The following is a 20,209-nucleotide window of genomic DNA, read 5'->3' on the forward strand; positions in this document are numbered from 1 at the left end:
TTTCTAGGTACCTCAGCAATATTGTTTGTACAGGTACAATTAGAAATCACAGTCCCAGTATTTTCAAAATTTTTTAAAATCCTTTGAATTGTTGAATGACTTGGAATTGGTTTATTGCGATATCTTACGCTAAATAAAGAACTGACAATTCGCGCACTATTGTCTGAATAAAACATTTTTATTATTGCTACTCTCTCCCCAAATTTATTATTTTTTAAACAATAAATCACAAAATAAACATTTTTGCAATTCAAATATTGTCAAATATCAGAAACATCAATATGACCAAACGCAACATGTCATACACATTCTTGCACAGCGTGTGGCCTGACTTTAAGGGGTGGCCTGAAAAATTTTGGAATACGTTTAATTCGTAGAACAATTTTAACACTTGTTTTTGATACATATTTCAGTCCTCTACAAATAGTTTTTCTTGACTTTTGGTGTAAAATAATTAGGGAAGCAGGAATTCAACAATTTAGAATTTTCCACTCGGTTTCCTATGGCCCGTTTGACGATTTACCGCCCTGTATATATATATATATATATATATATATATATATACAGGGTACATACATACTAAAATCTAAAGCACATCAGAGTTTTTGGCAGTACAGCTTACATGTTGATACCATCACAGTTTCGTAAGAAGTTTGATTCAAAATCAAGAAAATTATTGTTCGTTGGATATGATGGATATTCTCAAATTATAGACTTTGGAATTGTGAGAAGAGAAAAATTGAAGTGAGCTGCAATGTAAATTTTAATGAAGATGAAACAATTAAACATAAGAAGGAAAACTTTAGATTAAAATTTGAACTCTTAGATGATAATGAAGAAAGAGACAATGATGATATGTACAATATTCAAGAAAGTGACAATGAAGAGAGTTTAGACATGTCACAAGGTAGTAGGTCTCAAGCAACAAATCATGATGATAAGGATTTTGATTGTAATCTGTTCTATAATACCAATGATGATAATGTTAATGATAGACAGCTACGCAACAGAAATACGCTGTCTAAGCCTGACTATTATGGTGTAACAAACTACTGTGACATACTTGAACCCATAAGTTATGAAAGTGCAATAAAGTGTGAGGACTTTAGCAAGTGGCAACAAGCAATGCAGGAGAAAATAGATGCCCTCAAGTTTAATAACACATGGGACTTGGTGAAATTTCCCAATGGTGCAAAAGTAATAGACAATAAGTGGGTTTATCGTATTAAGACTGACTCAGACGGTAATCCTGTTCGTTATAAAGCACATCTGGTTGCACGCGGTTTTATGTAAGAACGTTGAATAGACTACGAAGACACTTTCGCGCCGGTTGTGCGGTATGACTCAGTGCGGATTTTGCTATCGTTAGCAGTGAAAAAGGACCTTAGACTTGCTAATTTTGATGTACAGACTGCGTTCTTATATAATGACCTACCATAGTGTGTGTATATGAAGCAGCCAACTAGTTTTAAAAGTAAGAAATGACACAACTTAGTGTGTAAATTGAATAAAAGCTTATATGGACTTAAGCAATCACCACGATGCTGGAACCAGAAGTTTATATCCTTTCTTAACAAATTTGACTTTAGCCAATTAAAAAGTGATCAATGTGTTTTTGTTGGTAATTTTGCAAATTCTGAAACTTATTTAGCAATTTATATTGATGATGACTTGTCATGTCAAAATCAGAAAGAGCTATTAATGAACTTTTAGAAACTGTAAAGCAAATATTTAAAATAACTGTAAATTTAAATAGTAAATTACATTTTGTTGGACTTGAGATTGAACAAGATCTTAGTGCAGGTACAATTGCTATTCATTAACATAATTATATAGAAAAACCTCTTGTTAAATTTAATGTGACTAATGCTAACCCATTAAAGATTCCTGCACAGCCTAGTGTACTTTTGTCTAAAGGAAATATTTTAAACTCTAATAAATTTTTGCCATATCGTGAGGCTGTTGGTTCACTAATCTTTCTGGCAACCACCAGTCGCCCAGATATTACCTTTGCAGTTAAACAGGTGAGCAGATTCTTTAATGCTTGGAGTGATGAACATTGGAAAGCAGTAAAACGAATTTTTAGATATCTGAAATATACTGCTCATTATAAAATTGTGTACAGAAAAACTACACAAATCAAGGTAATAGGCTACACTGATGCAGACTATGCTGGCTGTCTGGATAAAAGAAAATCTACTAGCGGATATGTATTTATACTAGGCAATGGTCCTATTACCTGGAAGAGCCAAAAACAGAACATAGTAGCACAGTCAACGACAGAGGCCGAATATGTGTCCTTGGCTTTTGGTGTTAGAGAAGCTTTATGGCTTAGACATTTTTTAAAAGAGCCATTAAGCTAACACAGGCACAATTTCATAGCAGAACAAAGCATATTGATATTAAGGTTCACTTTATTCCAGATGAATGTGAAAACAAGAATATCTGTGTAGGCTATGTCAATACAAGTAATCAGTTAGCGGACTTGTTCACAAAAGCATTGTCAAAGACAGTTTCTAACAATTTATTGAATACGTTAAATTTGTCAATTTAAACTATGCATTTGTTAATTTGTATTAGGTCTTTGATTTCAGGTCTTTTGCATTAGGTCTTTGCATTCAAATCTTGAATAAGTGGGAGTGTTAATACAAGCTCCCGGACTAATGTAATATTCAAGATATAAGAAAAAGGAGAATTCAGTTTTAAGGTTATGTCTATGTTCTCTAATGTAAAAAACGGTTACACATGTGTTTAATTAATATTCTCAGTTTCTCAGGCTAATAATTATTGTTTAATAAACTTTTTACATGGACAGTATAGTTATTTTATTTATCACCTTGCATCTCTTAGAAGGTACAGATTAAAGCAAAAATCTGGTTTTGGTTTCGTCAATAGAAATCTTTGGATTTCTACTTTCTTGAGGTTTAATAATGTTTAAATGCGTTTTTCACAAAACTTTACTTTTGTGAGTTAGTGGATTTTCCCAGTATGCCCATGATATGTTCTATTGAGTTAAATACTTGAATTTGTGTTAATTTTGTGTCAAGTACTATTGTAGGGGAGAGTGGTCCACAGTGAGACACGTTCCACAGTGAGACAATGCATTTTCTGAGGACATATCAACAGCGCTTTGCACGCTATCCCCACCGTAAAGTTGTCTCGACACGTAGAGTTTACCGGCAAATCTTAGCCTGAGTTCGCTTGTTCGTTTTTGCGTGTCAGGTGGTAGTGTGATTTTTGCTCCCGAAAGTAATTGTATTGTTCCTCACATCGACTGATATTATTCGGCTGTAAATTGAGTTAGTACTTTGATATTGGTGGTAAGTAAAGCTTAGGTATTTTTGCATGTAGTTTCTTAGCGATATTGCTTTTATTTTATCGAATTTAGAAAAAATATCACACCTTGGAGAAATTGTACCTGTGGGGTACAGTGAGACAATCCTTATTGGGGCAGACTGAGACGCGTCTTACTGTACCCCATCGAGGACGTTAGTTCGATAATACAAACTCATACTATTTGTTTCTTATTTTTGTAGATCATGGCAAGGAATAAAAAAAGAAAGACTAACATTGCTTTTTTTCTGACAGTCAAATGAGAGAAGCCGTGAAATTAGTCACAAAAGAAGGGATTTCATTGCGAAAAGCACCAGAACTCAAGGGTGTGTCACGGTAGATTAGGTTTCGCGTAAAAGATTTTATTTTTTCAATAAATAATCATCTTTCTATTTCAGATACGTAAAAAAACAAAGGAATAACCCTGATACCGAAGTGAAAATTAGACCTTTCTATGAATGCCGCCAAATTATGTCGAAAGAACAGGAATTTGCACTGGCAGAATACCTCGGAATGTGCTCAAAAATGAACTATGGCCTAACAAATCTTGGATGTCTCCGTTTAGCATACGAAATGGCTCAAAAAGATAATATTCAGATTAAGAATAATTGGTCAGATATTAGAGCTGCCAGCTTAGAATGGATGAGAGGATTTTTAAAACGATCACCTAACTTGAGCATCAGACAACCAGAAGGATGTAGTCTCTCGCGTGCTACATTTTTCAATAAATATAATGTGTCAATTTTCTTTGATAAATTGCACAATGTCTTGAGCAGGCACGAAAGCTTTGCCGATGGCTCTAGAATATGGAATCTAGATGAAACTGGGACGACAACTGTGCAGAAACCAAAAAAAAGTGATCGCTTGCAAAGGAGTTAAACAAGTGAGTCAAGTAAATAGTGCCGAAAGAGGGTCTTTAGTAACGACCTGCTGCTTCATAAGTGCTTCAGGAAACACGATTCCACCAGTGATTATATTTCCTATGGCTTATTTTAAACTGCATATGCTTCGTAATGCGCCAACTGGTAGTTTGGGACTTGCAACACTTTCGGGCTGGATGAACAGCGAGTTCTTTGTAGAAGTTATACGTCATTTCATAAACCATACAAATTCCTCAATCGAAAATACAACATTCCTGTTGTTCGATAACCACAAAAGTCATCTTTCAATTGAATGTGTGGATTTGGCCAAATCCAATGGGGTGACTATTTTAACCTTTCCTCACCATTGCAATAATAAACTACAACCATTAGATGTTGGCGTTTATTGTTCATTTAAGGCACACTATAACAGAGCTGTCGACTCTTGGCTCATGCATCACCCCGGAGTTTCAATAACCATATACGATATACCAGAATGTATTACGAGTGCATTTCAGCATTCAATGAGTCCGATTAATATATATATAATCAGGATTCCGTAAATCGGGTATTTGCCCTTATGATCCGGTTGTTTTTGCAGAAGAAGATTTTCTTCCTAGTTCCGTCACAGACCGGCCTGAACAGTCAACATCTTCAAATGGTACTGTCGAATCTCTAGTTTCAGATTCCTGCACAAATGACAAACATGGGGATTCTACTTCGAATCTTGATACTGTGATAACAACACTTACTATTGACCATGATTCTGAAGCAACCGTCATGACAACAAAATCGTTTTCAAGCCCTCAAGAGTTTCGAGGCTACCCCAAAGCCGCTCCAAGAAAACGAGAGCAGAACAGAAAACGCGGAGGAAGTTTCATTTCAACAGATACTCCAGAAAAAATTGAACTTCAAACAAAGAACGCCGAAAAACGCAAAGCTAGAGCTAAGACAGTAAAAAAACGATTTATCGAATCCGAAAATACTTTTTCAAGTGACGAAGTAGAATCCCTGAACAGCTCATCTGAATATGATGCCGACCTTGATGCTCCAATAACAGGATTCGAAGAACTGGATAGAAATGCAGTCATTGATGACTATGTTCTTGTAAAGTTCACAAGCAAAAAGTCAGTAAAATATTTTGTTGGCAAAATTTTGACTAATCTTTCCGATGATTTCGAATATGAGATCAATTATCTGAGAAGAAAAAATAAATCGAACAAGTTCTTTTATCCAAATGTTCCTGAAGTTGCTAGTATTTTATCGCAAGACATAGTGATGATTTTACCTGTACCAGTGTTATATGGAACAACAAAGAGGGAAAATAATTGTGTTTAGTTCGAAGTGATTTTGGCGCACTACATGTTCAATGAACGATGTCTCGTTGTGGACCACTGTGTGTCTCAGTGTGGACCACCGTGGGACACGGTGAGACACTTTGCAACGTCAAAAAGAATTTTTTTTACGACTTATGTTTTTAAGTTCAAATATATTTCTGTTGTGTATTTTTGTAAAATAAAGACCAATTTACAGGATTATTTGTATGTTTTCAATATAAATAGAAAAAGTTGTGAAAAAATCTCCAATGACTAAAAACCGTCTCACTGTGGACCACTCTCTCCTACATTATTGTTGTATTAAAATTAGAATTTAAATTGTCATTCTATTGATTTATTTGTCTGTTTCTATAAAATATATAATCTTACTACAAATTAATTTATTTAACAAATTTACTACAATCTTTGGTCAACAATCTGCGAAACAAAAATTTAACAATTAAGTAAGTAAATATTATAAACTTTATAAATTATAATGTATATTAATATATACAGTAAATCCAGCGACAAAAGAAAATTACATAAAATAGTTCAACATTAAAAACCAAATAACAATAAATAAATGCTAAATATAAATATTTCAATCTTAGATTTTATATCACAAATTATCACAGATCAGTTGATTTATTTCTGTACGACTTCTTCAATCCAAGAAATATAGTCAGAAACTCTGGTATAAAGTCCAGGTAAATAGGGTCTGGCACACCCTATTCCGGTCGACACCACACCAATGACCATTGTTTGGTCTTCTGAATGATCCATATCTAGCATTAAGGGACCGCCACTGTCACCCTAAAATATTTAAAAATGTTATAGTCAAAGATTGATAGATATTCTTCGAGATGAACACACTCAGTAGATGTTTTAATTCTGACTTGACAAGAGAAACCATTCCAAAATATTATAGCTGCAATGAAAGCCAACACATGGATGGGTTGGAATTTGTTGTACGTAAACCGAAGAACAAAAGGCCCTATCGTTGACTTTAAAGCCTATAGTCAAAAAATGTGCTATTTGCGCTTGAAAGGGAAATTTTATATTTACAGTTTGATCAATGCACAATCTCCAACTGATGACAAACTAGAGGATATAAAAAAACAGTTCTTCGAAGACCTAGAGCAAGCTTACAGGAGATGTCCCAGAAATAACAATGAGATTGTATTAGGTGACATGAAAGCAAGAACAGAACGAGAGCGAGTTTTCATGCCCATGATAGGAAAGCATAGCCTACACAACATCAGTAGCGATAATGTATTACGACTGATAAACGACTCTCTCAAAAGCTGAGAGATGCGAAAATTGCAAAAAGGTACTTGGAAAACATCACCAACAGACTAAGGAATCAAAATGTAAATGAAGAAGGCCAGACAGATACAGACTCCTACTGGACCAGAATAAAGGAAGACATTGAAGCAGCAGCGAAAGATGAAATAGGAACATAAATTTGTGCCTGTAAAAATCACTGGTTTGACGATGAATGCAAGAATGCAACAAAAGAAAAAAATGAAGCCTACAGAAAGATGCTCACCCGACGAACTAGAAAAACTATAGAGAAATACCAAACAAAGAGAACAGAAGAAAAGAGGATACACAAAAGAAAAAAACGAAACAATAGAGAGAAAAAATTCAGAGCATTTTATAAGAAGGTTAACATCAACAGAAAAGAATTCAAGGCAAAAACAAAACAATGCAGAAGTCAGAGTGGCGACCTATTAACAACAATAAAAGATCTATTGAATAGATGGGTGGAATACTTTAACCAGGCACTTAATATAGAGAAAGTAGAAAACCTGGAAGACGAAAAAGATGGGATAAGGGGAACAGACGAGAGGGAAGAGGAACGATCAACGTTTCTTGAAGTTAAAGATGCAGTTAAAAACAAGCCAGAAACAAATCACCCGGAATAGATAATCTTCCAGCTGAACTATATAAAGAAGGTGGCTATGATACCATAATAGCGTTACAACAGCTCATAAATGAAATATGGACACAGAAATCCCTTCCCAATGATTGGAATATTGAAATACTTTGCACCATTCACAAAAAAGGAGATATCTTTAAATGCTCTAATTACAGAGAAATTACGCTTCTAAATGCAGCGTATAAAATATTTTCCACAGTACTATGTCACCGCAATTTACCATATGCAGAACGGATAGTAAGAAAATACGAGGCTGGTTTCAGAGGTAATAAATCGACAATTCATCAGATTGCAACCTTGAAACAAATTTTGAAAAAAACACTGGAATATGGCATTGATACTCATCACATATTTATAGACTACAAAACAGCCTACGACTATGTGAATAGAAGAGAAATATTCAAAGCAATAAAAAAGTTAGGAATACCAAATCATTTGGTAAATGTAACAAAACTAACTCTTGAAAAAGTTGAATGTACAGTACGAATTCAGGGGGAACTGTCTAAACCTTTTAAAACAAATAACGGGCTGCGCCAGGGAGACCCTCTCTCCTGTATACTGTCTATCTGGCTCTGGAAAAAGTAACACGTATGTCACAAGTCACAACCTTTTATTTAATATATAATAAATCAGTGCAAATCCTAGCCTATGCTGATGATATCGATATTGTTAGGAGAACTGAAAACGCTGTACGAGAGACGTATGTAGCCTTAAAAAAATTAGCTACAAAAATGGGTTTAATGATAAACAACAAAAAACGAAGTATATGAAAATAAGTACGCAACCACAAATCCTACGACAACTTGTTATAGAAAACGACGTCATTGAAGCAGTGAATGAATTTGTATACCTGGGAGCGATCAGAATCGAGCCATAACCTCTTTTAGTGTGTAGGCCGGGCGATGCCCGGTTGGGTGGCTTCAATCATCATGTAACCAACCCCCGTCATCCGAAAACCGACCTAGTCCTGCTGGTCTGTTCCTCCCCGTTCCGATCCGGAAAGCAACAGACCAGCAGCGTATGGCCCTTTTATGGCCCGATGTTTGCCAGATTAAAATCGAGCGAGCCGACCATCCCCCCCTATAGGAAAAACATCGCCAAACGCTTATCGCGGGCTTGAAAAAATTAGCCTGGCAGCCAATAGGGGCTGCCAATAAGACAACTGAAAGACAACTGAAAAATAAACAACTGGCTTTAACACTGAAAATAATACTACCGCAGAGATCAACCATAGAATTTGCACGGCCTACAGATGCTATTTTGGGCTTAATCTCCTCTTTAAATCCACAATTATATCAAGAAATACAAAAATAAAACTCTACAAAACAATAATACGCCCAGTTACTATATAGTTCAGAGACCTGGACTCTAACAAAAAATAATGAAAATATGTTAAGATGTTTCGAAAGAAAAGTACTAAGGCGAATCTATGGAGCAGTGAATGACAATGGAGTGTGGAGAAGACGGTACAACTTCGAACTTTATATAATATACCAGGAACCTGATATCGTAAAACATATTAAGATAAGAAGTCTAAGGTTGATAGTGAATGTAATGCGGATGGAACAAAATGACCCAGCTAGAAAAACGCTCCTTGATAGACCCATTGATCAGAGAAGAAGAGGAAGGCCCAGGACAAGGTTACCTGATAACATCGATGAATATATGAGAAATATGTGAATACTTGCTGGGCGGAGAAAGGCTATGGATAGGGACGATTGGAGAGAAATTCTTGAGTAGGACTCACGCAAGGTTGTAAAGCCGGAATGATGATGATGATGATGATAATGATAAACACACTCTATTTCCAAAGATATTTATATATTTTCAAATGTTGAGTTGAAGTAAAACTGAACTAAATGTAGACATGATGTTGATAACAGCATCAATGTACTGTTAGAGCATTAGTAAGTAATTAAGATATTTATTTAGTAGTATTCCGAGTTGACAAATGTCAATGAATGACAAAGATATTCACGTTTAGAGTTCACGTTTTGACTCCATAGAGAACAACAGTCCAATCAAAACATTTTACAAGTTTCAATCTTAGTTTGATATCGATATGTGTATTGCAGAGGAGACCAGGCATATTGAAAAAACTTATCGAGTTTAAGCAATTCTTACTTTCATTTTTTGTTCTAGGTTAAGATTGTAGGTAATTTCTTCTTCTTTAAGTACCGTCTCCCGATCGGAGGTTGGATATCATCATCACTATCTTTACTCTATCTACTGCTGCTCTGAAGAGTTCTATAGAATGAAAAAGACAGTAAAGATTCCATTTCACGTACAAATCGTCTATGTATCTGTTTATACGTATTTCGCTTTAATAAAGCTCATCAGAACAGTTATTCATAGGCGTTCTCAACGTGAAAAATAGATCTTTCCTGTCCTAGATTAAGGCAGTTATCTGAATTGTGTTTCGAAACTATTTTACGGATTTTATATCAGATGTCGCTATTGCGTCCGTTTCGAAGCCATTTTATTGTTGCTTCTTAAGACAGGAAAGATCTATTTTTCACATTTAGAACGCCTATGAATAACTGTTCTGATGAGCTTTATTAAAGCGAAATACGTATAAACAGATACATAGACGATTTGTACGTGAAATGGAATCTTTACTGTATTTTTCATTTTATTCGGATCTGCTCTGTATGAGTACAAGAAACCAATTCGCTAACGATTTCTGCTTAGTTGAGGAGACATGTCGTGGAATGCAAATTTTAGATTCCCCATGTCTCTATTAACATCTTTATCAACGTCTGGCTATGCCTTGCAATTTATAAAAGGCTCAGATTAAGGCAGTTATCTGAAGTGTGTTTCGAAACTATTTTACGGATTTAGTTCTATAGAACTGCATTTAAACTAGTCCCTTAAATTCTTCAACCATGACACTCTTCTTCTTGCTATACTCCTTCCTCCGCTTATCTTTCCCTGTATTATCAGCCTTAGCAGTTCATATCGCCGTCCCCTCATTACGTGTCCCATATATTGTAACTTTCTTATTTTTATTGTGTTTATTATTTCGCATTCTTTGCCCATTTCTCGCAATACTTCCGTGTTAGTTTTCTTCTGTGTCCATGCTATTCTAAGCATCCTCCTGTAACACCACATTTCAAAGGACTGTAACTTATTTATGTGTTCTTGCTTTAATGTCCAGCTTTCAAGCCCTTATTGCAGTATCGAAAACACGTAGCATCTCAGTGCTATTACTCTCAGTTCTAATCTAAGGTCTTTGTTGCAGAGAATTGTTTTCATTTTTACAAACGCATTTCTTGCTATTTCTATCCTGGCTCTTATTTCGGTTGTTTGATCATTATTGTCTGAAATCCAGGTTCCTAGGTATTTGTATTTATCAACCCTTTCTATCGGTACATTTCCCAAATGTATGTTTGTTGGTATATTTGTTTTCTTTGTTATTATCATGTATTTGGTCTTTTTTATATTCATTTTTAGTCCATATTTTTCACAGAAACTGTTTGTTTTGTTTATCAGTAATTGGAGTTGTTCAGCAGAACTTGCCACAATTACGGTGTCATCTACATATCTTATGTTGTTAATAGATCTTCCGTTAATTATTATTCCTTCACTTTGAGATAGTAATGCTTCTTCAAAAATGGCTTCACTATATACATTAAATAGTAATGGGGACATAATACATCCCTGCCTAACTCCTCTCCTGATTTCAATTTCTGGACTCGGTTCGTTATCTATTACGAGTCGTGTTCTTTGATTCCAGTTTGTTATTATTCGTAAGTCCCTATGGCCTATGTTTTTTGTCTTTAGAATTTGGACTAATTTTTCATGTCTTACGTTGTCAAATGCTTTTTCAAAATCAACGTAACAAACATGCACATCAACATTCATATCCATGCATCTTTGAGCTTACACATTAAAAGCAAATAACCCTTCTCTGGTTTCTAGTCCGTTTCTGAACCCAAACTGACTATCATCTATTCCTTCTTTCAGTTTCTTATTTATACGACCATGTATTATTTTCAGGAATAATTTGAGAATGTGACTTATTAGTGATATTGTTCTGTATTCACTGCAATCTTTAGCGTTTGTATTTTTAGGGATAGCACAAAAGGTGGAGAGTAACCATTGTTTCGGTATATGTCCTGTTTTGTATACTGAGTTAAATAAGTCTACTATAATGTCTAAGGTTTCATCATTTATGCATTTCAAGGTTTCTATAGGAATTTGGTCTGGACCTACTGCTTTACCATATTTGCTGTTTTTTATTGCCGTTTTAATTTCCTCCTTTAATATCTTTAAAACCATATTCTCTTCTACTTCTATCTCCATCTGTTCTGTTCTATTGTCTTTGAACAGTTCATTGATGTATTCTGTCCATCTTTTTAATTTGGCGTTAGTATTCAACACATGTTTCCCATTTGCATCTTTCAGTATTCCCGGTTTTCTTGTTCTATTGTTGTGAGTTAATTCTTTAATTTTTTTTATGTGTGTTAAAACTATCATGCCTTTTATGGTATTCTTCAATTTCTGCGTATTGTTCTTTTAACCATTGTTCTTTCGCTTTCTTAATTCTGTATTTTATTTGTTTATCCTTTTTTTGTACATCTGATTATCTTTGTTTTTATATTGACGTCTTTCTTCCATTAAATCTAAAACTTCTTCCGTCATCCACTGCTTCTTTTTATATCTGGTTGGTATTAGAATTTCTTTTTGACTCTTATCTATTTCTGTCTTTATTAATAACCATTTTTTATCCGGTTCAGTATTTTTTAGAATTTGTTCTTTATAACATTCATTAATCCGTTAATGATTTCATCTGCCAGGCGTTGCTTTATTTATGGGTTCCTTAATTTATTGTATCGATTTTTGCATTTGTTGTTCTTCGTTTTATTATTTTCATTTTTAGCCTAATTTTGGTCACTACTGGGTTGTGATTTAAACTTTGTAGCATTTGCATTTTCCTTGATATATATTTTGAAATCCCCTCGTATATGTTTTAAACTGAAAGCCTCTCATATATGTATTAAAACAGCGAAGAATGTTTTCCATGTGTCTCTGTTCCTATCGTACGAGTTAAAACCCAAATAGTATTTCGTTTTTTGTACGTCGCCGAAGTTAATGTAAACCATTTTAAAGTTTGTTTGTATCACGGACGCAAATTCTTTGATATTTTTCTTTGATCGAAACCGCTAAATATTCTACGTTTCAAATAAACATTCATTGAGATCGCTGAGAAGTTTTGCCAGCAAGATAATTGCTCACTCTCGCTGAGGCGTGGTCAAGAGCGTTGTGCTTCAGCGTTATGTCAAAATTCTACGTCGAATTTGAAAGTTTTCTGTTTTGTTCCTTTTCATGGAAAATGTGTAGCAGTTTAATCAGTTTAATGGTTCAGTTGCAGTTCAAGTGAGGTTTGAAAGATTCATTGTTTCCATCCTCGGTTTGTTTCTCCCTGGTTGTCATCCCATTCTTTTTGGCAGTTTGGAGACGAATTTGTTCGTGTTCAGAGATTTCCCATCCAGTTCTACCCCCAGAAAATTTAATAGATCTAGTTCCCGACCCCAGACATTATTCAGAGTGAAATTTAGTGAAATTCAAGGTAACTTTTTGTGTTTAATTTCAAAGTAAAGACAGACATTTTTTAAAGTAATAATTGCTTTCATACAATTTAAAAGTTTTAATAATTAATATTGTAAATCTTAGGGTCATTTTTCTTTATAGCTTTATAGTTTATAGCCCAGTAACATTTGTAAGCCCAGTAGCATCTCCCGAGTTTGTAAAAGTAACTATTAATATAGTATATTTTTTGTGCCATCTGTATTTTTGTAATTGTTTGTGGTGACACAACAATAAATGTTTAATTTATTTCTCTGGACCATTTTGTCTTTTTATTTTAGAAAAGCCTCCTAACCATTTTTGTATTTCTAATTATTATTTCAATAGTTACAACTAGTTGTTGTAATCGTAATAATTTGGCACCTCGAAGCGGCGATCATTTTAAATTGCTAGAGGTCCTTCCTGTTTGTTTTATTTATCCATTTGTCCCAGGAGATTTATTTCAGTACCCCTTTGTTTCATTTTTGTAGTTGCTCCAATCCAACCCCATTGCCATTCAACTTATCCACGACCCAGCTCTTTAAACAAACCCTGAGTGCCGTTCGCACAGTTTTGTTTATTTTGCTTGACCTATCTCTGCCCCAATAACTTCTGTCTCAACTTTCAACCCCCATAATTATACCCTATGTGATAGGCAAAATATTTACGTTACAACTTATGATCAGAATCATTACGTCCGTTTAGGATTTTTTGTAAGTTTGTGTTTTTATCAGTTAGTCGAACAGAGTCACCTATATCTCTTAAATTAGAAATTTGTTCCCCGTTCTTCATTCCTGTAGAAGGTATGGTCCATGTTATGTATGGTAACAACTGCTATATGGGGTAGAAGAGCGGACTCTGAAAGCCCAATCCGTAAAAAAGTTGGAGATATTCGAAATGAGGCTATATAGTCTTAAAATTCCTTGGGACTGCAAAAGTCTCAAATGAAGAAGTGTTAAGACGAATTAGACATGAAAGAAAGCTTCTGAAATCAAATAAGAAAAACATCGTATCTGGGCCATATACTTCGAAACGATAAATTCTTCTACACGTCATCATGCAAGGAAGAGTAAAGGAAGAAAGAGGAAATCTTAGCTGAGGAATATCAGAGATTGTACTAACCTCAGTGTTGAACAGATATTTCACATTGCAAAAGATAGGAAAGCATTTAAAGAACTGCTTGCCACCCTTATTTAGAAGACGATACAATAATAGGCAGGGAAATAAGCGAAAAAGTACAATGTTTGTGACACTGAACCGGCCAGGCAAACGACAGTTATTTTAAGTAGTATGGACCTCCGTAACAAAAATCTATAGGTTTCCTGCAGTCGATTTTTTAGACCTTATTAATTATTAACAAATTAAGGTCAAAAAACGACAAATTTTCGCTTTTTTTAGCTATCGTCAAAAAGTAAAGCATTTGAAACAAATTTGAGAATAAGAAACTTATAAGTCATATAAAAATCTTTAAAATGGCGTTTTCTAAATGTTTCTATCCTTATTTGTTACTTATAAAGTTGCAAAATAAGTAAAAACTTTCAGTTTTTTATAAATGTTAATAACTTTTTTTTTAAATAAATATATAACCTTTATATTACACATAATGTTGAGTCTTGTGGTGCTTAAAATACGATCAAAATATTAAAGTCAATCGGTCAAATAGTTTAAAATTTATTTAATTTGTTTATCCCTAATTTAATTTTTTTTGCAACAATGTAAGTCAGAAAATTATATATAATTATATATATTAATTATACGCATAGCTTCTGAAAAAAGAAGATTTATTCTATTAAAACTATTAAAAACAAAATAAGGAAAACCAATTTTAAATATTACAAAATAATTTGGAACAAACATGTAGATTTTTTTCTTATAAACATTTAGAATAACGTTTAACCATTACTTCCAAGAAACTGAGTTTTTTTATATTCAGAAAGCCTGAATTTTTCTTGCAAATTTAAAAGAGAAAAAAGTGGACCTAGGAAACTTTTTAATTCAAAGTTGGTGGTTTAGATCTTATTAGGTTCATCTGAAAGAACATTCATTTAATTTTTTAATGAGAAAAATTCGAAAAAGATTGCATTTTAATGGAATAGTTGACAAAGCTTCAAAAATGTGCTCCTCAAAATCGATCGACTTTGAAACTAGTGAAAGTGGTGGAGGTAGAAGGAGCTGTTAACTATATCTCTGTTTCTTGTTTTTGGATTTCGACTTTTCGTTTTTTAATTTGTATGTACTTATTGCGTACATTACAAATATGTATTAATTAAATAACTAAATTGTTAAATAAACCGTCTAATTTGTTTAAACAATTTTTTAGAAATATTTGAGGTAATTTTTATTCTAAAAAATAAATGTTTATGATTAATATATACTTCTTTAATAAACTTAGTAAATATTTTATTTATAATAGATTTTATCAAAAAATCAAATTATCCTATTCAGTTATTTTTAAAAGTATTATTGGTTTATGTAATGCTTTGGAAATAAATAATCTCAAATAAAGTTGATTTTATTTCTTGTGAAACATGCTAGGCGGGTGGCTTTCGTCGAAAAAGGTCGATTTCATATCCATATGCTGAAACTTGTTTTAATCGATATTATCATGATGCCAATATCCTATTCCTAGTTTACCGAAAATTTGCCATGGCAACCCATTTATGTATGACAATTTTTAAACAAATATAAAAAAATGCTTTTTTCACTTCACCACTTTTTTTAATAATTTGAGTTATTTGAGAAATGCAGGATTTCTAAATATGAAAAAATATTTTTTTTGCAGGGAGTGGTTAAAAAATTATTCAAATTGTTTATAAGCAAAAATCAATATTTTTTGCATAATTATTTTGCAATAATTAAAATTATTTTTCCTAATTTTTTGAAAATATTAATAATTATAGAATAAATCTTTTTCTTTCAGAAGCTACTTGTATAATTATTATAACTACATAATTTTCTGACTTATATTGTTGCAAAAAAATTAAATTTGGGATAAACAAATTAAATATCTTTTAAACTATTTGACTGATCACTTTGAAATTTTGACCATATTTTAAGCACCACAAGACCCAACATTGTATGGAATATAATGGTTATAAGTTAATTTTTATCAAAAGTTAATAATATTTATAAAAAACAAAATTTTTGACTTATTTTACAATTTTCTAAGCAACAAATAAGCATGGGAACATTTAAAAAACGCCATTTTAAAGGTTTTTATAGGAATTTAAGTTTCTTATTCTCAAATTTGTTTATAAATTTATTAATGTTACTGTGATTAATATTTTTAAATTTAGTATATTTTATAAAAATGCCCTGATCGGCCCCTAGGCGAGAAGAGTGTAATCCCTGTGCAATCCTTGTATTGTATCTGTTTTTAAAAATTTGTGTCTAGCTGTGTGGGTATTTACCCTAAAGCCAATAAAAAAAAGTCCAAAATATTGACTACAGGAAACATATAGGTTCTTGTTATAGAGGTTCATACTACTCAAAACAACTGTTGTTTGCCTGGCCGGACGAGTGTCACCAAAAAAATCTTCCGAGTAAACGTTAAACAGCATAGGGAACAATACATTACTTTGCCTAACTCCCTTACTTATAGTAATATTTCTGGATCTTTTATCGTCGATCCTAATTTTGCCACTTTGCCTCCAATATAAGTTTCTTATTATTCTAAGGACTTTAGCGTCGTAGTTAATGTTCTTTAAAGAACACAACATTTTATTATGACCTAAGCGATCAAATGTCTTTTGGAAATCGACAAAGTATAGCAAAACATCTTTCCTTGGGCATAGTATATCTGCAATAGTACTTGTAGAGAAAACAAAGTCTCTTTTGTCCCCATTCTGGCTCTAAATCCAAATTGGTCGTATCCAACTTCTTCTTCACATTTTTTGTATAATATGTTGTGAATTACTTTATACTTTGGTTTTATGTGCGGCACATAATCCCCTATAAAAAAATCAACAAAAAAATGCAGATCAGAGAATACAGAAATAATAACTGAGAAGGCAACGGAAACATTGGAGAAAACTAACCCAGTTAAAGGAAAACGAATGGTTTGACAAGTGGTGTCAAAAAGCAACAGATAACAAAAATAGAGCATACCTCTAGAGGATAACAAATCAAGCAGGATGCAGAAAAAGAGCAAAGAAGAAATAACGGATCCTACGAAGAGAAGGAAAAAGTTATATAGAAGAAAAAGAGGAATTTTGAGAAAAACCAGTTAGAAAGCATAGAAGTACTAACAAACCAAACCGAAACTCCAAAGTTCTACAGGATTGAAGATAGCCATCATATCGAAGAAGCAAATAACATCCACTAGCAGATCGAAATAATTGGATTTTATTAATTTGAAATGAAAGACCACTTACCATTAAGGAGGTTGTTTAAGCCATAAAAAGCTTAAAAATAATATATCACCAGAAATTGACCAAATTTTCATTGAGCTCTACAAGAATGGTGGCGAGGTCGGTCCACAGACACTGTATAAGCTTTTACTTCTTGTCTGTGAAAATGAGATTATGATCTATGAATGATCTGTCTCAAGGCGTGATATGTCCGTTACATAAAAAATGCGACTAGCCTCCGTGTGACAACTACAGAGATATAATACTCTTAACAACTACTTACAAAATATTAGCAGATTTTCTATATGAAAAATTACAAGTTTATACAGTTTTCATAATAGGAAAATACCAAGCCGGATTCACTCCAGATTGACATAATTTAACAATTAACCAGATTAATTCAATAAGACATATCCTTGAGAAGACATTAGAATTTAACATTGAAACCAATCAGCCATTCGTCTACGTTAAGGCCACATACGAAAGTGCCAGGAGAATAGTACTCAACCAATCAATGCGTGTGTTTGGTATACGAGATTATGGATTAACGAGAATGACAATGTCTAATTTAAAAGCCAGTGTTAGGATACAAGCAGAGAATTCTCAAACTTTTGAGCTCAAGGTTGCCAGAAACTTAACTTAACTTAATTGTTAAGCCAAAGATGATGATTAAGTTCACATCAGATGTTGTGTGGACTTTTGTTTCGGTTGACACAAACTACAAAATCATAGAATACTATAATATTAGCCTTAAATATGCTTATTCTAAAAAAGGAAGTTCTTTTCTTTTTATCTAGAACTCACCTTAAGTTGCCATACAACAAAACAGTTCTTCTTCTTCTTTTTATGTAGACATGATTCTGTTTGTTTTCCAATGTGCTCCAGTAAGTTGTCGTTCCATTATTTTCGTGGTTTTCCTACTGATCGTCTTCCTATTAGGGAACCGTCTCTTGCCGTCTTTATTACTCTATTTGTTGTCATTCGACTTATATGATCGTTCTATTCTACTATTCTATTTATTACCCAGTTCTTAATGTTCTCCACCTTGCATCTACGTCGTGTATCTGTAATTCTAGCTCTGTCCCATAGTGTGTTACCATCAATTTTGACGTGACAACGTCTTAAATTAGGTTGTGGCTCGGAGTCATTTAAGAAAAAGTGTAACGCCCGCTCACGTGTGTTACAGTGAGTCACCGAACGAGAGAGAGGCCCGCCGGACCGGCGAATGCCTTGCGTCTCTCTCCCACTCAAACATGATCGGTCCGCTGCGCGCGGCACTAGAGAATTAGGCGCGTTGAATCGCTAAAGTTGAAAATCGTTGAAAGTATCGTCAGCTGTGTCTGTAGTGAAAATGTGGAGTGCTTACAGTGTCCTATTTTAGGGGGAACCACCAGTATCAGATATAATTTTAGGAAATTACCTAGGGACCTATATTCTTTTATAATATTGCTATGGATTTATCCATTTAATATTGAGCAATGATTGTAAACATTCTTTATAGTTTAAACTTCAATGAAAATTATTAACTGTGTCTAAAGACATATATGATATGAGGTATTTTACCCAAGAGTATTAAGTATAATGAATATACATAAAAACATAATTTTGTTTTCTTAGGATTTAACATTTTGTCAGCACATTATCTCAAATTCACACTTAAATCAATATGTTTTTACTATTAGGTCTGTTGAATGTTTGTTCTTTACACAAAATTTAGTCTATACTTCATATTTATTAAAGGCGGTAAAATATACATTACAATTCAGTTGTTTATAAACCACTTTCAAAGCATAAAGAACCATTTAAGCTTTGTTTATATTATTTTGTGTATATTAATTGAGTTAATTGGAGTAGCCCACTTTGATACAAAAATACAGTCAATTTATGGATATTTCAAGGTGACAATCTAAAAAAGCTGATTTCCTTCCATGCATTTTATTAGAAACACTTGAAATTTAAAAAAAATTTAAAAGTCGTAAGATGTAAGACCTTAATCGTGAGATCGTGAGATTTGTCTTCAATTCGTGAGTAGATTCATCATTTACAACAACTACAACAATAAAGGTAAATAATTGTACACTAATATTTCATTATCGTAAACTATGATTGATTGATTAATTGTTAGATTGACACAAAAGTTGAGAAACTGAGTTTATAGCGGCAATTCCTTGTTCCTATTGTGCAATTTAATAATATTCATATCAATAAATATTCTACCGAGAAAAAGACGTTGTCACGTAAAATCTTCGCCCGTAAAACCGACTTTACAGGCAACCGATTTTTACTCGCAGTTTTGTTCCATCTTATTTCTGGCTAATCATCGCTATCGTGGTTTTATTGACAGCAGTTTTTTCTAAGTGTTTTCATCTCTGCTCTTTATAACATCCTTTTTGTCCACTCTGTGTCAGGTGTCTATTCACTTGATCTTCCACTTCAGTTTCGGTTTTTTCGTGCTAGATAATATCATGCCCAGATATTTAAACCCCATCATTTGTTCTATTATCTTACCTTTCAGCTCCAATTTACATCTTAGTAAATTTGTTGTTGTATGTATTTCATTTTTATTAGTTCGTTCTGTGTTCTGTATTAGAGAAAGACTTTCTTCTTTTCTTCACATTCTGTCATCCCTTCCTCTCTAAACCATTGTGTTTGCTTTTTTGATATGTTTGTGTTCGTTATTTTCCTCTCTCCAAGTGATTCTGTTCCAGCCTTAATTATATTAAGTTTATTTATTATTTATGTATTATGTTAGTTTTGAGTTTTTCCCTGCTTTCCTCGATGTTATCGTTTTCTAATATTTCATTCCCTGCGATCGTCTGGATTCTGCATTTAGTCTGTCGA

At 33.3% G+C, this 20,209-nt stretch overlaps 1 protein-coding gene across 1 annotated transcript in view; it reads right to left on the reverse strand.

Annotated features, from left to right (window-relative positions):
• Nucleotides 1-6,040: 6,040 nt before the first annotated feature.
• Nucleotides 6,041-20,209, reverse strand: part of LOC140450543 (trypsin-1) — a 31,968-nt gene continuing 17,799 nt past the window's right edge. The window contains exon 6 of the mRNA XM_072544199.1: nucleotides 6,041-6,322. Coding sequence (XP_072400300.1) covers nucleotides 6,155-6,322 — 168 coding nt within the window. The 3' untranslated portion in view covers nucleotides 6,041-6,154. The remainder of the gene's footprint in view (nucleotides 6,323-20,209) is intronic.

Source organism: Diabrotica undecimpunctata, chromosome 9 (assembly GCF_040954645.1).
Source record: "Diabrotica undecimpunctata isolate CICGRU chromosome 9, icDiaUnde3, whole genome shotgun sequence".
NCBI lineage: Eukaryota > Metazoa > Arthropoda > Insecta > Coleoptera > Chrysomelidae > Diabrotica > Diabrotica undecimpunctata.